This window comes from Aquila chrysaetos, chromosome 5, assembly GCF_900496995.4.
Source record: "Aquila chrysaetos chrysaetos chromosome 5, bAquChr1.4, whole genome shotgun sequence".
Classification (NCBI taxonomy): Eukaryota; Metazoa; Chordata; class Aves; order Accipitriformes; family Accipitridae; genus Aquila; species Aquila chrysaetos.
In genome coordinates, this window is record NC_044008.1 from 56,174,320 (window position 1) to 56,190,718 (window position 16,399).

The 16,399-nt window shown below is 46.6% G+C and overlaps 1 protein-coding gene and 1 long non-coding RNA gene across 7 annotated transcripts in view; one reads left to right on the forward strand and one right to left on the reverse strand.

Moving 5' to 3' along the window:
• Positions 1–2,496, reverse strand: part of LOC115341332 — a 35,823-nt gene extending 33,327 nt beyond the window's left edge. For all 5 annotated transcript variants that reach the window (XR_003923358.2, XR_003923359.2, XR_005932429.1 and 2 more), the window contains exons 1-2: positions 2,291–2,496; positions 2,065–2,213 (exon numbers count right to left, since the gene is read on the reverse strand). This is a non-coding gene — a long non-coding RNA (uncharacterized LOC115341332). The remainder of the gene's footprint in view (positions 1–2,064; positions 2,214–2,290) is intronic.
• On the forward strand, positions 1,239–14,616 carry NR2F2 (nuclear receptor subfamily 2 group F member 2). Of its 2 annotated transcripts, none has more exons than XM_030014113.2 (3): positions 1,239–1,404; positions 9,387–9,914; positions 13,013–14,616. In XM_030014113.2, the coding sequence occupies exons 1-3, from the start codon at positions 1,362–1,364 to the stop codon at positions 13,285–13,287; spliced, it is 846 nt and encodes a 281-aa protein (XP_029869973.1). In that variant the 5' UTR covers positions 1,239–1,361; the 3' UTR covers positions 13,288–14,616. The 2 variants fall into 2 exon arrangements, with proteins under 2 accessions (XP_029869973.1, XP_029869972.1); XM_030014112.2 differs by lacking the exon at positions 1,239–1,404 and adding an exon at positions 6,125–7,542.
• The last annotated feature ends 1,783 nt before the right edge of the window (positions 14,617–16,399 follow it).

Below are 16,399 nucleotides of genomic sequence, written 5' to 3' on the forward strand. Positions count from 1 at the left end.
AAAAGCTCGGCTCCCCACCACCACGACCCACCACCCCTCTTTCCAGAAACCCCCCACACTGATACACACACACACAAAAAGGAGCAGGAATCCATTAGTTGGAGAGTATTCTCCTGCCAAAGGCGGTATAATGTATTCCAAATTTTTCCCAAGCCCTCACTGTACTCGGGTCCCGTCCCCCCCCCGCCCCGGGAAGGGGGCTGACTAGCTGATATTTCTCGTGGGTGAAAGATTCAGCCTCCTCCTAACCGTATTCTTTTTTTTTTTTTTTAATAAAATAAAACTAAACGTGCTTCCCATGTCTAAAAGTTGCCATGTTTGTGAAGGGGGTGGGGAAAAATGTCTCCAAGGGTTTCAATTAGCAACAAATGATTATTGCAACGGATTTTTGGTAATGAAAAAATGTGGAGTACCTCTTTCGAGCTGGGATCTCAGGGGCAGTGAAAGAGAGAGAGAGGGGGAGAGGGAGAGAAGGAGAGAGAGAGAAAGAGATTGCTGATTAGCTCGGATTCTTTCCCAACTTGCTTTAGCGTGTGCTTGCGTTCCCTGCCGACCCTACACAGGACACTATATATTTTTTCCCCTTCGGTGCATGTGTTGATAGTTCAGCCTGTAGTTGTTTGCGGTTGGCTTTTTTTTTTTTCTTTTTCTTTTTCTTTTTTTTTTTTTTCCTGCCGGGGAGGGGGGAGGGGGGAAGGGGGGGGGGGGGCTGAAATCGGTCGCATCCATCCTACCCCCACAGTCATTAAGTTAGGAGATTTCCCTCTCTTATTTTTTTTTTTTCCTCCCCAATTGGAAGGGTGGGTTGTGAATATTTTTTCTTTTTTTTTTTTTTTTTAAGTCTCGCCTTTCCAGCTCCAAACAAGGTGTAGACGAGACGCTCTTCCTTCTAAGGAATGAAATGAGAGACAAGGATCACTCAAAGACATCTCCTACCTTGGGCTTGGGGATTTTTTCTTAAAGGCGAGGCGCACATTCCTAAGCAGCTATGTACAAAGCCCCCCCTGAAATCTTGTCTGTGTAAAGTTAGAGTGTGTTCAGGATTTTTTTTTTTCCTCTCTCCCAAGGCTGATCGCTAATAATACATCGAAAGCACTTCCCTTTAGGTTGTGGGAAATCTATTCCCTTCACCTTGCCTCCTTTTTTTCCCCCCTGAAGGCTGTAACTTCACTTTTTTTTTTTTTTGCCTTTTTTTTTTTTTTTTTTATCAGTTTGCACAATCGCTTAGATAAACACCAAGAAGGAGACTTCTCTTTAATTACCCAACGCACATCTTTCTGGGGGGCAAACAGCGGTCTGATTATTTTTTTTTTGTTTGTTTGTTTCACCTGCCAAACTAAAGGAGAGGTAGAAAAAGGAAGATGCAAGCGATTTGGGACCTTGAACAAGGCAAATATGGTTTTGGTATGTTTACTTATAGTTTTTTTCCTTCTTCTTTGACACTTTTTTCGGGCAATGTGTTGTGATTCTTGTGTTTCTCTTTTAAGGAAAACAAAAAATCCAAAAAAGCAAATGTTAGCTAACGTACGTCTTAAACGATCGTTTCTAAGGTTACGTGGGTTGCTCTAAGGAGGGGAAGAGGGGAGGGGGGGAGACCCAAGTATATGTAATTGCAGCACCATCAGTTAGCACGTCCTTTAGCTAAATAAAGCAAGCAACAAACAAACAAACAAGCGACCAAACCCAACGACCGGAATCGGCTTCCAGGTCCGAGGCAAGGCAAAGCGCCTCAAAGTCATTTCCAAAGCAGCGTCCAGGAGGCAGAGCCCGGTCGCTGCCTCCCCTGCCTGGGTCTCAGGCTGCTGGGGGGGGGAGCGGCAGACTGACCTGCTCGGGGAGGGTGGGGAGGGGAGGACAAGTCTCTTAACTTAAGTGATAGGTATTAAACTGCACGGAATTGTGTCGCCGTGTGCAGCTGGCAGCGTTTATTTAGGGGTGGGGGGGAAGGAAAAAAAAAAAAAAAAAGAGGTCGGTGGTGAAGGTATAGCGCCGAGATCCCCTCTCCCCCTCCGGTCCCTTCTCTGGCTAAGCAAGTACAATGGAAAGAAGCTGGAATATACTCACCATCCGAAGGTGTGGTTGGCAGTTCGGCTGAGGCTTTAAGGCAATTATTTATCCTTTTTTTTTTTTTTAAGTATTATTGCAAAGGACGTAGATCTGACTTTAAGCAGCAAAAGTGTTTTGCTCTGACAACAGCATGCGAGGCACGGTTCCTCGTTTAAAAAAAAAAAAAATCACAAAACAGGATCCCCCCCCCCATTCCCTTACCACCACTATCCCTTAAAAATACCTATTCGGTACAGCGCTCGCAGAAACCCTGATGCAGAAATCTTATAGTCCGGTCTAGGAGTGCCCAAGCCAATTAACTTTAAATCCTTAGGAATTAATCAGATTAAAATGTACAGAAGTTTCATTCTCGTATGCATACGTGAGCCAAAAGTCGTTTCCCTTTAAGAGATCCTTTTCTTTTAAAGTTGAATTTTAGGCAGATAAGAGACTTACACTAGGGGGCAGCCAGATACTGTACTTGCTCCAATCTTCAGCAATTTTTTTTCCTCTCTCACAGCATATGCTCTGATTTAGCACTGTAAATTTTTCAGAGGACCCAACTCTGACAGCCCCTGGTGATTTTCAAAGTACCACAAGCCAGTGGTTAAAAATTGCATTGACTTGGAAGTTCAGAGGCACACAATAGGAGCCACTTTCCCTATTCATGGAACTTCAGTGTGGTGGAAGAGAAAAACACACACATACTACATTGAGGGAGAAGAGGAATTCATTGAATTCTGTTAGACGTAACTGCTTTCCACTGAGTTCAGAGCGAAACTCAGTATTTGTTCGATGCTGTATTCATATTGCGATTTAATCTAGAAAGAATTAGAGGACTGTTAGGCAGCTTTCTGCCAGGAAAGCAGCTTCCCCCTCCTTCCTCCTCTTTTTTAAAACCTAAAGATTTACACCGGCTCTATCCCCTACTCTATTTTAGCAAAATAAATCCTTCCACTCCCTCTCATTAAAATAAATTTACATCTGCAGTAAAATGGCAGGAGTGATGCGTTTGTTTATTTGGAAAACCAATGCGGTCTTAGTTTTAAAACAGAGCATTTCCATTGTCATTAGGCTCGGAGAAGGACAGTTGAGAATCTCCCCCTTCTTTGTGAGGCGCTCAGGTTTCGAGTATTATTTAGCGAAATTAGCTGCAGTTTCATTTTTACATTCATCTGTTCTGCCTCAACCCACTCGCAGGGGTGTTTTCAAATAAACAGCAAAGCATCTAATGGTGCTAATAGATAGTTATATTGCTGCATCCCTCGAAGAGCAAATAGTTAATCTGGGGCATTCTTCATTAATGCTTGAGCAATCAGCGTATACGGCGGCTTTTAAGCGTATATCAATGGCTTTTCATTTTTACGATCATACGTTCAAACTATTAATATTGTACGTCCTGTTAAAACCGCTTTCTCTTCTGATTTCTGCATTTGTTAAGACGGCATTAATGTTTTTTCATGTGGTGAATTAATCCTGTTTACTTTGTCACATTTGAGACAGGAAAGGTTGGTGTTGGGTTGGTTTTTTGTTTGGGGGTTTTTTTTGGTTGGGTTTTTTTTTTTCCTCAGGAAATTCAGCATCAGCAACAATCTGTGACTATTCTGCATTTTGAACCCCCACCTTCTCCCACCCTCCCCGAAAGGTGACCTCCTTGACTCTGGGTTATTTGGAAATCATAAGGCAGTTCCCCACATTTTAATGGGGAAAGACTCCTTTCCCCTCTTCTGCCTTTCCAGTCCCTCCTGGTCCCTGTTTTGGGGAAAGGTTATTTTTGCTCCGTCAGGATCAATGGGAGTGCCGCAGCCTTGCCTTTGAAATTGAGCTGCAGTACATCTTCGTTCATGGGGTCTTAACACACCAGGTTTCGAAGCAGGACATTGTCAAGTCTAGGTGCTTTTTACAACTTTCCAGTCATCTCAGCACCTGCGGCTTTAGCCACATATATTATTCCTGCAGCAGAAGGGGGTGTGCATGTGGCAACATGAAAAAGTGTGTGTGAGGAGGTGAGGGGCAATTAATCCTTTACAGAGTTGTGCACAGGTCTGTGTCCCCATGTCCGTACTCGGTGACCAGCTCGAATGTGAGCGTACGTACATGCGTGTGTTTGCAGAGGAGGAATTGCCTGGCCGGGCATTCTTCTGTCTATTTTAACGTGTTTTCTTTTTCTATCTCTCCATTCCTTCGCCTGTCCGAGTGTCTTTTGGCCATTTTCACCAGGAGATGAACTCAAAGTCCCTGTTCCGCTGCCGGTAGCTATATTCAGCGGGAAATAAATAAACAACTGTGTACTTAGATCGGTTACCTCTTTAGTGGTGCTCCCACTATAGCACAGAGGTTGTGTTACCGTGTCAGGGTACGTGTGATCCGAAGGGGGGGAAAAAAAAAAAAATACCCCCCACAAAACCCCAAAATAAAGTTAAAGGGGTCGAGATGAGCTGCGCTACGGCGATGCCGCGGAGGTTGCGAGGGAAAAGACGCGGGTGTCACATTCTGCCGAGCGGCGTTGCGGGGTTTTATTTCCTCCATCGCGCTAAGGGGAAGGGGTAGACGGTGTCTGGCGTGAAACCGCCGTCCTCTCGGCCAGCCCGCCGGCTGACCGGGGCGCCGGGGAAAGAGACGCCCGCACGGGGAGGAGCGCTCGGGAGGAGCGGCGATGCCCCGTTACCCCGCCGGGGACGGGGCTGGCAGAGCGGCCCGCACCGGAGCGCCGGGGCGGGACACGGGACACTCGGCAGCACCCCGCGGCTCGGCGGGCGGCCGGGGCACGGAGCGAGCGCAGGTGCCGCCGCCGTCCCCGTCCTCCTCCCGCCGGTCAGCCCGGAGCGAGGCCGAGGCGGCCGAGGGCAACGCCGCCCCCGCCAGCGCCCGGCGGGACCTTCGGCGGGCGGGAGCCCGCGTACCTGCGCAGCCCTGCCCCTGACGGGGAGACGGCGGCCGCTCCCCTCCCCCAGGCGGCGGCGGAGGGGCTCGTTTTTATTTTATTCGTGGGAGTTTTATCTCATTTTAGCGTCAGTTTTTCTGATTTTCACCCGCGCCCCCCCCCCGCTCCCCACGACCCCCGAGGCCGTGCCCCGGCGGGCGGCCCCAGGTGAGGCGGCGGCGCTCCGCTCCCCTCGCCGGGCTCGCCTTAACCCCTGGCCCCGACGGGGGAAGCACGACACGGCGGGGAACCGGGGCGAGGAGTAAAGAGCGAGAGGAGCGCGGAGCCGGCGCGGAGCGGCGTGCGCGGGGGGGGACGCCCCGGCCCCGGCCCCGGCCCCCGTGGCGGCGGCGGCGGGGCGGCGCCTGCCTCTAGGACCGCGCGGGCGGCGGCGGCGGCCATGGCAGGCCGCGCAGGGCGTCGCGGCCCAATGAGGGCCGAGGGGCGGGGCGCGAGCTTTTGACCAGTCAAACGCCGGTCGGGTTGCCTTATAAGGCGCGCGGTCGCCATGGCAACGTGCGCTAAGTTGCAGCAGTCGTGTCAAAGTTCACTCTCCCGCCAGCGGGGCGAGCGGCCGGCGGGGAGCGCGCTCGCCACTCGGCCCACACGCCGCCCGCCCGCGCCGCCGCGCCCCGCCCCGCCCCTCCCCTCACCGCCGCCGGGGGGGGGGAGCCCCCGCTTTTTTTGGGGGGGGGGAAGGGCTGGCGCTCTCTCCCCCGCTCTCCCCGTGGTGATTTTCCCCTCTCCCCCCCGGCTGAGGAGCGATGCTGCGCGCTGGGTTATGATCCTTCCCTCCTCCTCCTCCTCCTCCTCCTCTCCTCCTCCTCCTCCTCTCCTCCTCCTCCTCCTCCTCCTCCCGCTCCCCTCTTTTATCATCCTGGCTGGCTGGGCGCTGCGCTGGCGAGTTGACTCCTTCCCTCCCCCCCGCCCCGCGGCCCCCCCTCCCCCCCGCCCGCGCCGTGAGCACCGGCGGCGCGGAGGCGAGAGCCCACTTGCGAGGCGGCAGAAGCAGCATAAGGCAGCGCGGCGGCGGCGGCAGCGGCGGCGGCGGCGGCAGCGGCAGCAGCAGCACCCGAGCGGCGGCGGCGGCGGCGGCGGCGGGAGCGGCGGGCGGCGGCGGGAGCGGCGGCGGGGACACGGCGCGGCGGGAGCGGCGAAGCGGCTGAGCGGGGCAGAGCGGAGCGCAGCGCGGCGCGGCGGGGACGGAGAGGAGGAACAAATAAAGAATCATAATAATAATAATTAATAATAATAACAATAATAACAATAATAATAAAAAGGCGAGGAGAGGAGGAGGAGGAGGAAAAAAAACAAACAGCCAGCCCCCCCACCCCCGAGCCCAAAAGAGGGAGAGAGAGAGAGAAAGAGAGCAGCGCCCGGGCGGAGCGGCGGAGAGGAAGAATTAAAGCGAGCGAAGGAGGGAGGAGAGACAGAGCAGAGAGAGAGAGAGGAGGAAAGAGGAGGAAAAAAAAAAAAAAAAAAGCCCACAAAAACAAAGCGATCGCAGTTGATGTTGCTGCTGCAAGCTGGACTTCCAAAAACTACGGCGAGACCGTCCGCTCTCCGCGCCGAGAAAAGTCTCCTCAGCTGTGCGTGTTTTTTTCCGCTGTGTGTGTAATCTTTAACCTTTTATTCATTCTTATTTTGATGGCTTTCCTGAATGGCTGACTGCGAGCTTCCCTGGACCTGGCCCCCAGACACCCGCCTCTCCTCCTTCAACTACTCTGCTGCAGATCAGCTCTAAGAGAGAGAGAGGGAGATCTTTGAAGAGATTTTTTTTTTTTCTCCTCTCTCTCTCTCTCTCCCTCTCTCCCCCACCCCCACCCACCCCTTTACTTTGCTCTCCTGGAGCCCAGACAATCGACTCGCAACTCGCCCCCCCGCACACACACCTCCATCGCCCCGTGCTTCTGCACCTTCGCCGGTACCGGGAGATCCCCCCCACCCCGACCCCCCTGAAAAAAAAAAAAAAAAAAAAAAAAAAACCAAGGCAAAACAACAAAAGAGAGAGGGGGAAAGAGAGAGAGGAGGGGAGGAGGAGGAGAAAAAAAAAAGACTGCTGCAAAGCTGATCTGAAAAGCAAAGCAAACAAACTTTGAAAATAAAGGGGGAACAGGAAGTTTGGCAACGGTGTCCAATAGATATGGCAATGGTAGTCGGTGCGTGGCGAGACCCCCAGGACGATGTGCCCGGAGCTCAGGGAACGCAGCCTTCGCAAGCCCCGCCGGTGCAGGGACCTCCGGCCGGGGCCCCGCACACCCCACAGACCCCGGGGCCCGGGGGCCCTCCCAGTACGCCAGCCCAGACCAACCCGCCAAGCCAGCAGAACCAAGGAGACAAACAGCAGCAGCAGCAGCACATTGAATGTGTGGTTTGTGGGGACAAGTCTAGTGGCAAACATTATGGCCAGTTTACCTGCGAGGGTTGCAAGAGTTTCTTCAAGCGGAGTGTAAGGAGGAATCTCAGCTACACTTGTCGTGCCAACAGGAACTGTCCCATTGACCAGCACCACCGCAATCAGTGTCAGTACTGCCGCCTCAAAAAATGCCTCAAAGTTGGCATGAGACGGGAAGGTATTGGGATTTCATTTGTTTTGCAGTTTTTTTTCACTCGCTGCGTTTTGGGTTTTGTTTTGGTTGTTGGTTTGGGTTTTTTTTTTTTTAATTATTATTATTTTTAACCTCCCTCCCCAAACCCCAAACCCAGCCAGAACCTTTCCCCCCCCCCCCCCCCCGAATAAACAGACAGAAACTTTCTCGTAATGAAAGAAAGAGGTGTTGGAGGGGGAGGCAGGGGCTCTTGCATGCTCTCTCCTGCACTCATAATTGATTTGTGTTTGTTTTGATTTTGCTGATGGAGGTTTATTGGAAGTGGATTTTTAGTTTCACGCTGCTTACGAGCGAGATGATTATTCTGACGTGTGGTTACTTTTCCTTCATGCTTCCTCCTGCATGCCCAGCGTTAGCCCCCGTCCCCCGAGCAGCTCTGTGTGCGTGTGTCCGTGTGTGTCCCTGTGCCTGTGTGTGTACACACACACGCAGCCTCACGAGATGCACGCGCGCACACACACACACACACGCACACATACATATATATATATATATATATATCTCCTCCAGCACCCTCCCTTAGATTGCAATTTTACACAGGCAGTTCAAATTACTATTACAATGGGACTCACCCTACCGAGGCTCTACAGCACTCCACTGTGGATTCCCAGCCGGATTTTTCCTCCTTTAAAAATATATATATATACACACACGCATATCCGCGCGTGTGTGTACATACATATTTCCGTGTGCCTGCCTCTCCTGATTGTTAGTATCGCACTTTTCTCTTCTTCCTCTTATTTTCTTGTTCCTCCAGGAGAGGCAGGAGGGGGTAGAAGGGACCGGGGGGGGGGGGGGGGGGGGGGAGAAGGAGCAGCCCAGAAGTAAGTGTGGGGTGCTCGGGTCTCTGCAAGTCGAGTCTTTGTGATATAAAATTAGACGAGAAATGTGAGCCTGCAGTTTTCCAGTGCATGCTCTGTGTCTGGACGCTGCTATGTAGGTTAAGGGTTAGGGGGCTTGGGACTTGCTGGGCTCCTCTCTTTGTGTTTCTGCAAGAGTAACTAACCTTGTAATACGTGCGATAACAAATATAAATCAAGCACATTTTTAGGCGTTCTCCCTGCTTGCTGTCTCTCTGCCTCTGAGCCCTTTTTCTCTCTCCTTTTTCTCTCGCTGTCACCGTGTAAATTTATTAACAAAATGAAAGGCCCACTTTCCATGGGCAGCTGAGGAAGGTGCCTTTGGATAATGCCCTCAGTCTCGCCGGGGGACCTGCCAGGGATGTTGTGGGGTGATCTCGCCTCCTTTGATATTTTTTATTGGGGGGGGGTGGACTATGTAATAACAGCAGCAACAATATATTCAGTGGGCGAGAAACGCATGTGGGACCAGCGCCGGGGATTTTGAACTGAAGTGTTTCTTCCCTCTTCCCCCCCTCCCTCCCCATCCCGCTCCCCCAGCCTCAAATCAGTAAGCTGGTTTAGATGTAATGAAGAAAAATACCCGGACACACAAAGACGCATCCCACATCTTTTGAAGGAGGGGTGGTGGTGGAGCAGGCGGGGGGGGTGTGAAATAACTGAATTGTGGTGTGTTTTGGGAAGTGAGGATCTCAGGCTCCTTCAGGCAGTCCTGGCCGAGCGGCTAACATTGCTCAGCTTTTATTGTTGCTTTTACTTGACCCGGGAACCGCGGAGCCTTAAAATGGGGTGCGGGCTGAACTCTGGCTGGAAAAATGCATGTTCCCCCTTAAGCTGACTTGGTACGGTGTCACACAGGCACGCACAGGCACACAAAGCAGGCTGTATTTGAACTGATGGTTGCAATTCAGATATTAATAGCTGTAGTTTCTTCTTTATTTACTGCAGCGGTCCAGAGGGGCAGAATGCCACCCACACAGCCAACTCATGGTCAGTTCGCCTTGACAAACGGGGACCCTCTCAACTGCCATTCCTACCTATCCGGATATATCTCCCTTCTTCTGAGAGCAGAGCCCTACCCCACCTCCCGCTTTGGCAGTCAGTGCATGCAACCCAACAACATCATGGGCATCGAGAACATTTGTGAACTGGCAGCTAGGATGCTCTTCAGCGCGGTGGAGTGGGCCAGGAATATCCCCTTCTTCCCAGACCTCCAGATCACAGACCAGGTGGCCCTCCTGAGGCTGACCTGGAGCGAGTTGTTTGTCCTCAACGCTGCCCAGTGCTCCATGCCCCTCCACGTAGCTCCTCTCCTGGCAGCTGCTGGCCTCCACGCTTCGCCAATGTCTGCTGACCGAGTGGTCGCCTTTATGGACCACATACGAATCTTCCAAGAGCAAGTAGAAAAACTGAAAGCATTGCATGTCGACTCTGCAGAATATAGCTGTTTAAAGGCCATAGTCCTCTTCACCTCAGGTAGGCAGCATTTCTTTGCTCTTCCTTTTTCCTTCCCCCGGCCCCCCCGAGAACTGTTTGCTCTTGCAAAGTGTTATTGCCTGCACCCCATCACTGCTCCCTGCCCCCGAGAGCCAGCGCTGTCTCTTTCCTTTTAGGAACTGGTGCCCTGTGGTCTCCCCTTCAGGGCCTCGGATCTGAGCATCCCATCTTCGAGGCAGTGCGAAATTAAAAAAAAAAAAAAAAGACATAATAACACACACACACACACACACACAAAAAAGGCAACCAAAACACACCCCAACCCTAGTTGAATAATGCTGGGGACAGGGGAAGAGGGGGCTCGGGGAGAGGCACCCATTCGCCATGAGAGACTGCGCTTTTCCCATTGAAAATAATATTTTATTTAACAGTATAGCTCTAGGTTGTTGCATTTAATGACACGCATCCGAACAGCAGCAAAATCTGTTTGATGTTGTTAAATACAAGTCGTCCTATCAGTGAAACCACTTTAAAAAGAGGATCATTTTATGGGCAGCCAGGAAGGGAAAAAAGCCCTGCAGGATTAAAAATTGAATTAAAAAAAAAAAGTTAAATGCGCAAAGCTGAGTTTAAAATATGTTCCCTGCCATCCCATAAAATAAAATAAATCAACTTTCCAAAGAGCTGTCTCTGATTTAAACAGAATGTGGCAGTGAGCAGTTCTGTGTCATTTAAGCTAAGGGGAAAAGTTTGCATTTGTACCCAGCAGGAACTGCATAGTCCAAAGCGAGTAGCGGGTGCGAAAAGATCATTACCATAAGTAGACAGGGATAGTATGAAAAAGTAAGAGGAGACTGAAGCTGCCGCTTCGCAGTGTAATTCCGGGGTGGCACAACCATGCCTCTCCCGAGGAAAAGACCTCGAGGTGTTTCTTAGATAATCAAAGAGAGGGGGGGAAAAATATGTGTCAACTTTTGCTGCCTAGAAATAGTGCATGAGTTATAAAGTAATAATTGAGTGCGTTGTGAAATCTAATTAGCTTGCACTAGAGTTTAACCTGGGTGAGTAATAATCCTGATATTAACTCTGGAGGCTAAATTCTTTCTTTCTTTTTTTTTTTTTTTTTTTTTTGAGGGGAAAAAAAATCTGCTCGCTAATTTGTGCAATACGTTATCTCAGATTGCTAACTTTAAGGCTGCATCAGCAACCCAATGTGCTGGAGCCCTAGAAGTTTTGGGATTAAGTTTAAAAATACCTATATTTCTCCTGTAACTCATTTGAAAGCTTGGGAAAGTGGCCACGCGATAAACATATGAATGGAAGCAGGACCTGTAAAATAATTACTCATCGGAGTTTTTTAAAGCCTGATATCAGGAAACAGGAAAAAAATGTAGTTTATGTGGGAAAAGAAGGGCTCACAATCCGTTCCTTGTTGTGTTAAAGGGGGTCTGGGGAACGAAGTCATTTTCTGGACTTTGTCCAGGTTCTGGGTCGTGACCTAAACTTCCTTTTATATATTATTGCTTTACACATAAAAAACTTCTCTTTTTTTTTCCTTCCCCCCCCCCAAATTACTCGTGCTAAAGTCCTAAGGTGATCAATGAGCAGGGCGCATCTAGCCACAGGGAGACAGGGATCCTGAGTGGGAAGGGGTGTACGTGGGGTGCTTATTTTATTTTTCTATCCTTTTCTAGGATGCATTTTCCTTTCCCTCGCTCAAACGCTCAGCGAGGATCCCACACACGCTCACATCCCTCCCCAGCCCCTGGCCAGCTCACACCCACACCGAGGAGTTTATTTCCAATCCTGCCTTTTCTCCCAAATCACTTTTTTTTTTTTTTTTAGCCTTCTGAGAAAACAATCGTCCGATCCTGTCGTAACTGTTTAATTTATTACTATTTTCAAAATGTGAGGCCTGGCGTGTAAATTGCCTCCCAACTAGATAAACGTTTCTTGTTATCTGATTCTGGGGAAGATAGCCGCATGCAAAAAAAAAAAAAAAAAAAAAAAAAAAAAGGAAGGGTGATGCATGCAGCTTCTGCAGCACCCCAATAACACTCCCTGATGTAAAGCAGACGCACATAGATGCATATAATGTTTGCTGCAGCCCTCTTTATAGACGAAAAAAAAAAAATCTGGGTTCTAATGACTCGCAGAATATGCATGTGTTAGCCCTGTGCCTAGGAAAGCCACAGGGAGGTCAGGTCACAACCTGTGCTCTTTCAGCACAGACGTCTCTGATTTAAAGGGAACTTATTGTATTTTAGCGTATCAGGAAAAAAAAGAGAAAAAAATGTCCAGACCCTATCAGGGAGTTTTCTTCTTGTAAGGGCCTTTAGGTTTAAAAAGAAGAAGAAGAGGAAAAAAAAGAGGGGGGAGTGGAGGGGGGGGGAAGAAAGAAAGAGAAAAGAAAAGAGGGGGGAAAAGAAACAGCTCAAATGAACAGAGAGATCACAGTTTGCATGGCTGCCTCTGAATAGGCTAAACTGACAAGATCAGTTTTAAAGGGCCACTTAAATCAGTTTCAAAGACTGAAGAAAAACGCGTTGTCTTCTTTGGGGGAGAATCTGTTGCTGGATCCGGGGCGCCATTATCTTTGGCTGGGCCAGTTTTTTATTATTATTATGATTTCTGTCACTATTATTAGTATTCCTTCGCATCACATGGTTGGGCTCTCCCCAATTATTTTCCAAGGGGGGGGGGGAGAAATAGTGGCTCCCTTTCCCCACTTTCGACTCAAGCCTTCCCCGCCCCCCCCAGCCTTTCCCCCTAAAAATACAGATATATGAAATTACGCTTGGCCAGCGCCTCCTTGTCACTCCCTCAGGTCTGTCGTGCCATTAGAAATCTTGAATCTTGGAGATTCTCAATCCTAAAGGAGACCCTCCAGAAGAGAGAGAAATACAAACACACACACATACACAGAGAGAGAGAGATTGTCCCTTTTGGTAAAACCTACTTAAACTCTGGGGGGCGAGGTGATGGCGCACTACCTACACTTAATTCTAGCAATAAAAAAGATCAAATTAAAAATTTTTAAAAAAACAAAAACCAAACTTTTTAATCTGATGATTGTTTTTCTTTTTTTTCTTTTCTTTCTTTTTCTTTTTTTTTTTTTTTAATACACTTTCTTCTAGATGCCTGTGGTCTCTCTGATGTAGCCCATGTTGAAAGTTTACAGGAGAAGTCACAGTGTGCTTTGGAAGAGTATGTTAGGAGCCAGTATCCCAACCAGCCAACACGATTCGGGAAGCTATTACTACGTCTCCCCTCCCTTCGCACTGTCTCCTCTTCTGTCATAGAGCAATTGTTTTTCGTCCGTTTGGTAGGTAAAACCCCCATAGAAACCCTAATCAGGGATATGTTACTGTCTGGCAGCAGTTTTAACTGGCCTTATATGTCCATTCAATAAAATATTCGAGAGAGAAAAAAAAAATTTTAAAAAAATTAAAAATTGAGAAGGGAGATGAAAGAGAGTGAAAGGAAAGCAAATGACATTTGGGTTCTGGTTGTTTCTTAAATTTCCTTCTGCTAAGAAAGGATGTAAAAGGATGTTACAAGTTTGCTAAGAGAAGACAGGAAAAAATTAATGGACTGTGAATTTAAAAAGAGACTGTCAAATGAACTTTTACAGAATGCATTAAAAACTCCCGTGTCGTTCAGAAAAAAAACTTGCTACTTATCATTTTTTGTAAAAAATAAAAAAAGAGAGAAAGAAAAAAGAAAGAAAGAAAAAAGAGAAAGAAGAAGAAAAGAAATGATGGTTGGCTTTTTCTTTTTTTCTTTTTTCTTCTTTTTTTTCTTTTTTTTGGGGTAAACTTTTTAAAAAAAATCTCGCTTAAAGTGCATTTAAAGGAAATTTGGAGAAAATTAGCAGAACGGAAGAAAGTAAGTCTTTTTTTTCCAAATTATTAATTGTCCTATGTGTCTATGTACCTATAGCTGTTCTTTTTTGTATTTTTCTGGTTTCAAACCAGTTTATTCTGTGGTTCTATAATAATTTTTTGATATAACCTTGGCTTCTTTAAAAAAAAAAAAAAAACTGTGTATCCTTAAAATATATGTTCTGAAAGAATTAAAACTGAGTCCACGAAAGTATCATAGGAAGAAAGGAAAAGAGAAAAAAAAAACCCTCAACAACACAATGATGGAAGCGCACTTAAGGTGGTGACCCAAAATCTAGCTTGAAGCTGAGAGAGCTATAATTATATAGACCCGAATGAACCACACGTGTCATATAACTACCCCCAAATCTAGGTTTTTTGATATTTCGGTCAGAAAATGAACTGTGGGGATTTATTATAGGTAGAAGGAATTCGTGTCCAAGACACACTATGGTTTTGATTTAAAAAACAAACAAACAAGCAAAGTGAACTTTTGTAATTTGAATTGGGTTCCACATAGTTCATCATGAATTGTTATTAAACTCCTCTATCTGTTTGTATATTTGCAAGCCCTTTGTATTATAATAATTGTTGATATTTTCCCCTTTTTAAAAAATACCATTGAAATCAGCATGACAAAATAACACTGTTGGCACTTATAGATAACGTGATTGATTCAGTATCTTAGAGTTTACAGTTTTGTGTTTAAAAAAACTGAAGGTTTTTTTTTTTAAGTGCAACATTTCTGTATACTGTAAAAGTTATAATAACTGAACTGTTTGGTCGAGTCTTTGTGTGTTATATTCCAAGGAAAATTGAAAGTATTCAGAAATTAAAATATTATTTGATATCTGAAACTTGTTTGGCTGTCATAAATGTCTTTCAGAAACCACATTACTTCTCTATAGTTTGCAGTCATTTAAGTCCATAGGCGATTGATTTGTTTACTTGTCACAGTAAGTTTGTAGCAGATGTATTGTAGTGTATTTACCTGTTTAATTCTGGGATGGGGGCGGAGGACTTAAGTTCGTGGTTTATCTCTGGTTTTAGGAAGTACTATGCTGAAATGGTAAACCATCAACCCCCATTCATCTAATCCTCCTGTTAATTAAAAATGGATTTTCTGGAAAAAAAAGGCCCTTATTTTTGTCACACTTAAGTGCCTGCGTAGGAAAGGTATTGTTGTGAAAAAGTATTAGAAATCTGGAGATCAGTATCTATTTTATGATCAGAATGGGGCGAAAAATCTTTTGTAAATGTCTGACATACGCGCACAAGATCATTCAAGCAAGGTAATAGCAGTATTGTAAATATAGGTCAGTTGTTTGCAATGAGTTTTCTTTAAGTATGTGTGATTTTTTTATAATACTCCGTAGTTGCCATCTATCGTTGTCATTGAGAGGTCTTCAAATGGAGTGGCTTTAGCTTCTAGCACTGAGGAGTCGGTTTTTAATGTATATATACTCTCAAGTGGATTTTTTTTACCTTAGACTGTGAAAGCATGACCACAGGTCATCTCTATATTTTACATATGGGATATATGTCTGTATGTATACTTGCATACATACATGCGTAGGCGTACATGCATCTTTCCTGTGTAGTACAGGGCCCTCTCTTGCAGTCCTCGCACAGGCACAGCTCCCACTGATGCGGTGGGGACCTGCCTGGGCGAGTGGCATAGGATCGGACACACCATTTGTGAATTTAGTGCTATCCCGAGCAGGCGAAAAAAACCCAAACCTGAAGGAAGGCAAGATGATGTGGTTTTGCAAAGGGTTGATATTTTGGGTTGTGTGCGTGCGTGTCTCTTTTTTTTTTTTTTTTTTTTTTCCTTTTCTTTTTTCTCTCTTTCTCTGTCTCCCCCCACCCGCCCTCCCCTTGGTCTATAGCAGATGCTTTGTATGTGAAAGCTTGCAATTTTGTTCTTGTCTGAGGCTTCCCCCTCTCCCTTTTTACCGCACGTAACTACACCATGTTGTGGTTTCACAAAAAGAGAGAGAGGGAGGGAGAGAGATCATTCTGTAAAGTCGATTAAACCCTGATCTTTAGTGTGTTCCAGTTAGACACATCTGTACTGGGGGCAGAGGGGCGTATGACTGTGAATTTGAGCAGAGTTTTACATCTGAATCATGGCTCCTTTTCTATAAATATATAAATATATATAAATATATAAATATACTATTATTGCAGGGGATTGCTGACCTCTAGATTTAGCTTTTTCTATTGCAAGTGCTATCCATGTGAGTGTGTGTGTGTGAAGTTTTTATGCTTACTAAGAACACAGGATCTTGACTTGTTTGTTTTGTGTTAGTTTATTGTAAACAACCATTTGTTGTAAATTGTTATTGGCATTAAATTATAATTTATGATTTTCAAATCCAAAACATTCTCTGCTTTTTATGTTTTAAAGCCTGTAAGCTATCTCTGTATTTATAAGTTTCTTGCAGCGAGCTTTGGTTCACAGAGAATAATAGTAAACAGAAAATGCACCAGGGTTAAATAAAAACACACACACACACACACACACACACACACGCGCACGCACACACACACAAGCCCCATGTATATATGTTTGGAATGCTCAGAGGAGGATTTGTTTAGGGACTTCAGTTAGTTTTAAGTTTATAGCATTTAAAGAAA